This window comes from Petaurus breviceps, unplaced genomic scaffold, assembly GCF_028583685.1.
Source record: "Petaurus breviceps papuanus isolate PSGF00001 unplaced genomic scaffold, PetGlider_PUasm1.0 175, whole genome shotgun sequence".
In the NCBI taxonomy this organism is placed as follows: Eukaryota; Metazoa; Chordata; class Mammalia; order Diprotodontia; family Petauridae; genus Petaurus; species Petaurus breviceps.
Genome location: NW_027185764.1, coordinates 61,005,595 through 61,014,030, shown reverse-complemented (window position 1 = coordinate 61,014,030; position 8,436 = coordinate 61,005,595). Strand labels below are relative to the sequence as shown.

Genomic DNA, 8,436 nt, shown 5'->3' with positions numbered 1-8,436 from the left:
TGAGTATTGGAAAAGTGAAGAAATGCAGAGTAAGAAATTTTTGGTCAGGGAAGAAGTCTTTGAATTCTTTGTCTTAGAATTCTTTGCCTTTCTTCTCTCAGACACCACCATCTTGATAAAACTTGGCCTTTCTAACTCTAGGGTTTAAGGAAGGGTCAGAATAAAGGAGTGAAACAGAAGGACAGAGAGATATGGATGGTGTCTTTAGCCAGGAGTTCAGTTTCCTAATATTTTGTCCATCTCTGGGAAGCTGAGTAGACTTCATCATGTGCCTCAGATCAAGACATTACTCTACCCTGTTCTCTTCTCCTTTTCTACTCTAAATACTGCAGAGTCCCAATATCATGAATTTCCATCCTTTCTCTCTTCCCCTGATTATCTTCTGAGAAGGTTAGGGGGTAACTTTTTCTTCTTCCTCACTGTTAATGTTGGGGATTAGAGTAGAAGTTCTCTTCCCTTCCCTCATCTGCCCAACACCCCAATTCCCAATCTTCTGTAAATCTTAAATGAACCCTTCCTTTCACATCTATAAGTAACTCCAAAAATATATCCCATAAACTAATTGTGAAACATAGGTTGTTGATTCAAAGTTAAATGTGCCAGCTGGGTATTTCTCTTTCATTACCCATGAATCTTTTTGTCTTTCCCTCCTTCTCAATCCATTCCCTTACCCCCTCTGTACCACCATCCCTACCCCCTTCCCCCAAATCCAATACACCCAGCTCTCTGTGGATCTTTCTCCTTTCCTATGAAATGAATTCTTGCTTCATTTTTTTTTTTTTACATTTCTCAGGTTGGAGAGAGGGTGGTGATGGAGGTGCCTAGGGTCCCACTATGCTTAGTGAATTTTTTCTTTCTAAGTAACTACATTTGACATAATGAGTAGCCATGAATACATTATTTCAAGTAGTTTTTTAGTTGATTCTCTAGGACTCCCAAATAGTTTATATTGTCTACAGTTACTTTAAATGGAGCCATGAATGATTGATTATATCTGACACCCTCATGTAAAAGCCTAGGGTGTCCCCTAAAGCATAGAGTATGGGGCAACAGCCTCCATTTGCCATCCTCTATGGTTGGCTCTGCCTAAGGATCTTAAACATGTCCCAAAGGCCAAAAGCAGACGATAGAAGCCTTGAGATGGAACCAACAGGTTGCGTGCATGCATTCTCTCTCTTTTTTAAAACTGTGAATAATAATGGATTTACTTATTTTCTCACTTAAATATTGTCAGTCCTTCGAAGAATCTTGCAAGGCAGCTTGACCATACAACATGCCGGACAGTCCAGGGCTTCTGGTGGTGGAGTGACAGTCTTCCATTCTCCTGCCTTCTGGTCTAACAGGTAGGCATTTTTATTGATGGTGTAATCTTTATTATGTGTGTCATTGGCAGAAATGACACCTCCGCATACCAACACCTTGTTGTCACCAATCGGACACACTGCATGTGAAACGTCCAAGGCACAGTTGTTGGGCAGCAAGGGCACACAGGTGGCAGTCTTACTGGCTTTAATCTTCTGCAAGTTAATTTCTACACTCTGCCTGTGGCTGTGCACCTTAAGGATGTCATCCTGCTGGAAAGACAGGAGAGGCCTATGGTTGAACTCAATCGGGAAGGTGATGCACTGCACTACTTCCCCAGTGCTAGTGTCAAAGCAATCTACCACCCCTACTCGAGAAATGAATCCCTTCACCAGACACCTCCCTGTCACTATGTACATGTTCCTGTTTCCCTTGGTGATCACTGCTGTTCCATCCATTGGGATACTCATCTTCCCCACCAGACTCCAGATTTCCTTCCTCTCATCGTATCTGTAGATGTTGGAAACGTATCTCCGAGGAGCAATGCTCCCTCCCACAGAGTACACAACTCCCCCACAGGTCACCATGGTGTGGAAGACTAATCCCATGGGTAGATCAGGCAGTTTGGTCCAGGAGTTCTCATCCATGTCATACCTCCAGGCAGTTTTCAGGCCTGAAATCTGCTCCGTGGTTCCACCAGAAATGTAAATATACTTACCCACAGAAGTTGCACTGAGAGCAGCTGCTTTGTACGGCATCTCAGTGAGTTTCAGCCAAATATCCTCCTCGATAATATAGGCAAACACAGCATCATTGAATTTTCCCTGGGCTTTTTGACCCCCTAGAATCACTACAGCATCCAACAAGGCTCCTTTCCTTTGGAAATTCAGCAGCCTGCATGCTTTCTCCTGCTTTCGGTCCAACAGGGTATTTTCTATCAGGGCCAAGGGAGTGCTGTTGTTCTCCATCGCTCCCACTTTGTTGCTGGCAAACATGAGTGTTTTGTTGGACACTCCGTTTAGGTTGATGTAGGAGAAGAACTTCTTGAAATATTTCTCCCGATCTTTCTTTTTGAAATTTACCCAATGCAGGAGTGAGCTGAGGGCCTGGTCCTCATTCTGCACATGCAAATTTTCATCCCGAAGCAGTCGGCCGAAGATTACAGGGGGGCATTGCATGAAGTGGGGTGACCCTTCGTGGCTGGCCCAGTAGTAAAAGTTATCCCGAATAGCAGCATAGGCACAGTCATAAACCTCTTTCAACTCAAAGAGCTCAGCCAAGAAGAGGTAGTGAAGGGAGTTGTTTCTTTTGATGGACTTTAGCAGGAAGTCAGCGCAGTGAGTCCTTAGTCGGGGTGTGTTGAAGTACTGGGCTCCCCTCAGCAGCTCTTCCACGTTCTGCTCAGAAATCACCACCTTCCCACTATAGAAATAGTCCATGAGTTGTTCCACAGAAGAAGGGCTCAGGTAGTTGGAGTCGATGGTGATGAAGAGTTCATCTGTGGTCCTCATGTCGTTGTTGTAGATGAGGCTTTTCACCAAAGGCGACACTGCAGCGAGCACGTTGCGATGGGCAAAGAAGACGCGATCATCCACATTCAGGGCCATGTCCCAGCACTCTTTCCTCTTTCTCTGCTTGTTGAGGTTCTCAAGGACAAAGTTGTTATAGTTTTTCTCTGTGAATTCCAGTTTCATGTTTCCTCTTTTTGTTGGATTAAACAGAAGGCACAAGGACAGGTACTGAAAACATAGAATTTCTCTTGTGCTTGTTGGTCTGGTCATGTCCTGTCAAGCAAGGTTTACAGGGAGAGTGATGTAACAGAGCAGAGCGACCACATCATAATGCAACATCCGAGACAGGCATTCCTCACATCATCACCTCATTCTTACTTGATGTTGCTTATGTAAAGGCAGTGTAGACAAATAGAGTGGATAAGGGCATTGGACTAGGAGACCTGGAGTCCTGTTCCTGACTCTCCACTTACTTGCTATATGACCTCAGGTGGGTCACAACCTCTCTCAGTCTCAATCTCCTCATCTGTAAAATGGGGGCACTAACACTTGCCCTATTCCTACTTTTTGACCATTTATTAGGAAATATGCCATGGTTGATCTTACGTATTTGTACCAACTCTATCTTGGAGAACTTCCTGCAAAAGTTTTCCCCAGGTAATTGTTTCCCTTTTGATTTTAACTGCCTTGATTTTGCATGCGCAAAACCTTTTGAATTTTATGTCATTGCGTTGACATTTTGTCTTTTATAATTACCTCTATGCATAATAGAGATAATCTTTTATGATTATCTCTAGCCCTTGCTTAAGGTAGTTAGGTGGTACAGTGGATAGAGTGCTGGGCCTGAAGTCTGGAAAACTCACCTCTGTGGGTTCAAATCTGGCAGTTTCCGTATCTGTGAAATGAATTGGAGAAGCAAATGGCAAACCACTCCATTTTCTTTGCCAAGAAAACCCCAAATGGGATCTCAAAGAGTTGGACATAACTAAAAATGACTGAACAATAATGATCCCTTGCTTAATCAAGAATTCTCTACCTATCCATAATTGTGAAAGATATTGCCTTCTGTTCTCTAATTTGCATAGCCTTTTATATTTAGATTGATTATGACATATGGTATACAGCATATGATGTGACATGTCAATCTAAATCTAATTTCTGACAGATGACTTTCTGGTTTTCCTAGCAGTTTTTGTTAAATATAGAAACTGTTGTAGGCCAAGCCTGATTTAGTTTGATGATTCATATATATCATTGAAATGAAAAAGACCTGGGAAAAAATTTTTACAGCAAGTGTCTCTGATAAGGGCTTCATTTCTCAAATATATAGGGAACTAAGCATAATTTATAAAAATAAGAGCCATTCCCCAACTAATAAATGGTCAATGGAAATGAGTGAGCAGTTTTCAGAAGAAGAAATAAAAGTTATCCATAGTCATATGAAAAAAATACTCTGAAAAAAACTAATAATTAAAGAAATGCAAATTAAACCAACTCTAAGGTACCACCTCATGCCTATCAGATTGGTTAATATGACTATAGCATCAAGCACCCCAGCATCCCCAGGGTGGCTGCCAACACAGGTTCTTAGATCTGCTTTTCTAAAGGAAAGCAACTCAAAGTGGGTTAACAAGCTTACTTTAATCAATCAAACATATATTGTTTGCCTAGTTCAGGGGGAAAAGGTCAGTACCCCAAACTTCAGAGTATACAGACAGAAGTTACAAGACAGAGAAACATAGGCTTCCAAACTGTCCAACAATTACATCCATACCAAATCACAGTTACCAGAGAAGGAAGCATCAACATCTGGGTTTTTCAAAGCCAGGGGACTCTCAATGGCTGCCCAGAGTCTCATCTGGTCAAATCACACAAAACTTCTCAAAGTGAGCCCCAAAGCAAAGCCTCCCATCAGGGCTTATATAGCCTTTTCCTGGCTCAGAGAATGTAACAACCCTCTTGACCCACTGCCCAAGCACAAAGCACCAAGGTGTGGGTATTCCTGAAAAACAAGCCTCCTGCCACAGGTTCCAAGTGCACTTAACCTAGGGGCAGGGAAGACCTTAAAAATGTACATTCCTATAACAATGACAGAAAAGGAAAATGACAAATGTTAGAGGGAATACAGAAAAATAGGGACACTAATACATTGTTTGGTGGAATTGTGAACTGGTGCAACCATTGTGGAGAACAATTTGGAATATGCCCAAATGGCTATAAAACTGTGCAAATCCTTTGACCTAGCAATGCCACCACTAGGTCTGTTTCCCAAAGATATCAAAGAAAAAGGACCTATATAATAACAAAAATATTTATAGCAGCTCTTTTTGTGGAGGCAAACAATTGAAAATTGAGGGGATAATCATCAGTTGGGGAATGACTAAATAATTTGTGATTTATGATAATAAATGATTGTGACAGAATATTACTGTGCCATAAGAAACGATGAGAGGGATGGTTTCATAAAAACCTGGGAAGATTTACATGAACTGATGCAAAGTGAAGTATGTAGAACCAGGAAAACCGTACACAGTAACAGCAATATTTTAAGGATGATCAAATGTGAAAGACTTAGTAATTTTGATCAATACAGTGATCCATGACATTTCCAGAGGCCTCATTATGAAAAATACTATTCACTTCCAAAGAGAGAACTGATGAACCATGTGGGCAAAATGAAGCATTTTTTCCACTTTATTTTTTTGCATTTTTTCAATATGGATAAAATAGAAACATATTTTGCATGACTTCGCATGTATAATGAGTATCATATTGCTTGACTTTTCAATAGGATGGAGATGCACTGGAGGGAGGGAAAGAATTAATGCTAACATTTAAAAAATAATTTTTAAAAATGAAATAACACTTATTGAATATCTTATATTTAACACAAAGAGGCAGACATAGATTGGAAAAGATACTCAGTAAGGAGATGACACTATTTAGTTAATTGTAACTTACCTGCTTCTATGACCACCATTCTGGCCAGCTGGACAGTCCTGAGGGAGAGCAACCACTACCTTTCTCATGTGCTTGTTTTTGTACTTGGGCTACCAGAAAGCTATGTCAATAGCCCAACCCTTGGTCCTTTGAGTCAATTAAATCTTTGGGTTTTTTTTAAGCAATTGGGATTAAGTAACTTGCTCAAGGTTATACAGACAGTTATTTTGTGTGGGTGTCAAGTATCTGAGGCCGGAACCGATCCCAGGTCTCCTGACGGCAGGGCTGGCGCTCTTACTCACTGCACCACCTGGCCGCCCTGAGTCAATTAAATCTTGAGGACAATTTCCATACTTTTGAAGAAAAACTAACCTAACCTACTCAGCAAATTGCTCTTACCATATTCCATTCTGTAGTGGCAAGGTCCTTAAAGTATTTTGGAATTGAGGTTTCAAACTTCCCATCGCAAAACTCCTAATTGAAGTCCAAACCAGATTTAATGTAATTGGGAAATGTTTAACAAAAATAAAAATGCAATAAAAGATGGATAACACTGTGATTTTCAGAGTCAATATATGGTCTACAAGCATTCATTTCTATTTGAGTTTGACACCATTGTTTTATTTTATTTTATTTTTTGTTTATTTACTTCTATTTTACAACATTCAGTTCCACAGTCCCTTGAGTTTCAAATTTTCTCCCCCTCCCTCTCCTCCCTCACTCCCATCAAGGCGGCATGCACTCGAATATAGGATCTACAAATATCTTCACATTAATCATTAGTCAGGTTGTAAAGAAGGATTATAACTGATGGAATGAGCAAAGGGAAAGAGAAAACAAAACAAAACAAGAAAAAGAAAGAGAGCAAGTAGCTTGTTTCAATCTGCATTCAGATTCTGCATCGCTTTCTCTGGATGTGGATATCTCTTCTGATCATGAGTCTTTTGGAGTTGTCTTCTAACCTTACATTGCTGTGAGGAGCCCAGTCTATTGAAGTTAGTTGTCACACATACATTGTGTCTGTGATTGTGTAGAGATTTCTCCTGGTTCTGCTCTTCTCACTTAGCTTCAGTTTATATAAGTCTCTCCAGGTTATTGTGAAATCCATCTGCTCCTCATTTCTTATACCACTGTAGTATTACATTACATTCATATACCACAACTTGTTCAGCCATTCCCCAATTGATGGGCATCCCCTTGATTTCCAATTCTTTGCCACTACAAAAAGAGCCTTTACAAATATTTTTGTACATACGGGTCCTCCTTCCACTTCTCTGATTTCTTTGAGATATAACCCTAGAAGTGGTATTGCTGGGTCAAAGGATATGCACTTATTTATAGCCCTTTGGGCATAGTTCCAGATTGCTCTCCAGAATGGATGGATTAGTTCACAACTCCACCAACAATGCATTAGTGTTCCAATTTTTCCACATCCTCTCCAGCATTTATCATTTTCCTGTTTTGTCATCTTAGCCAATCTGGCCATTGAGATGTGGTACCTCAGAGCTGTTTTGATTTGCATTTCTCTAATCAATAGTGATTTAGAATATTTTTTCATATGCTTATAGATATGTTTAATTTCATCTTCTGAGAACTGCCTGTTCATATCCTTTGACCATTTATCAACTGGGAAGGACACCACTGTTTTAGAGGACCTTCCACTCCTTTGCAGGCTTTAAGGCCATTCCTGGACAAGCCTAATCTCAAAGATCCCTGAAGGAGTGACAGTACATTGACTAAGATGAAGACCAGAAATCCCAGGCTTCACCTCCCCCCCTTCAGGAGGGCCAAGTCCCACATCTTAATCATTTGGACCACGGGTGGGAAACCTGTGACCTCAAGGCCACATGTGGCCTTCTAGGTCCTCAGGTATGGCATTTTGACTGAGTCAAGTTTTACAGAACAAATCCTTTTATTAAAGGGATTTGTTTTGTGAAGTTTGCATTCAGTCAAAGGGCTGCACTTGAGGACTTAGGGGGGCATATGTGCTCAAGGCCACAGCTTCCCCACTCTTATATCTGGACCATGTGGTAAGTGATGCCCAGTCTTCACAGTTCACAGTAGCTAAGGGTGACAGTAGCAATGACATTTCCAACACAATCATCTTCACCACAGATCAGGGCCATTTGTAGTAAGGTAGCCAAGATGTCATTATCCTGTTATAAGCAGCACATTCAGGTACCAGGTGTAGCAGCAAGCACCCTAGCATACCCAAGATGGCTGCTAGCGCAGGTTTTTTGATCTCCTTTTCTAAAGGAAAGCAACTCAAATGGGATTAACAATCTTACTTTAATCAAACATATATGTGTATGTGTATGTATATATGTGTGTATACATGTGTATGTGTTTGTGTATGTGTATATGTACGTGTATGTGTTTGTGTATGTGTATGTGTATCATTCACTTAGTTCAGGGGAAAAAGTCAGCACCCTGAACTTTAGAAAATACAAACAGAAATTATAAGCAGACAAAAAAATGCAAACAGAGAAAATAACACAATTCAAAAGACCAACAGACAGGGCTTCTAACTGTCTGATCATTAGATACATACAGTTAGTTACCAGAGAGAGAAGAACCAACATCTGGGTTTTCAAAGCTGGGGGGCTCAATGGCAGCCCAGAGTCTCATCTGGTCAAATCATACAACTCTTCCCATAAGTGAGCCCCAAAGCAAAATCTCACAT

At 40.7% G+C, this 8,436-nt stretch overlaps 1 protein-coding gene across 1 annotated transcript; it reads right to left on the bottom strand.

Annotated features, from left to right (window-relative positions):
• Positions 1–1,220: 1,220 nt before the first annotated feature.
• CCIN (calicin) lies at positions 1,221–3,404 on the bottom strand. Its single transcript, XM_069085431.1, has one exon. The coding sequence runs from the start codon at positions 3,081–3,083 to the stop codon at positions 1,221–1,223; it is 1,863 nt and encodes a 620-aa protein (XP_068941532.1). The 5' UTR covers positions 3,084–3,404.
• Between the last annotated feature and the right edge of the window lie 5,032 nt (positions 3,405–8,436).

Bases quoted from the DNA above. Each gene is read 5' to 3' on its own strand.
- CCIN (XM_069085431.1), bottom strand. From the start codon at position 3,083: ATGACCAGACCAACAAGCACAAGAGAAATTCTATGTTTTCAGTACCTG.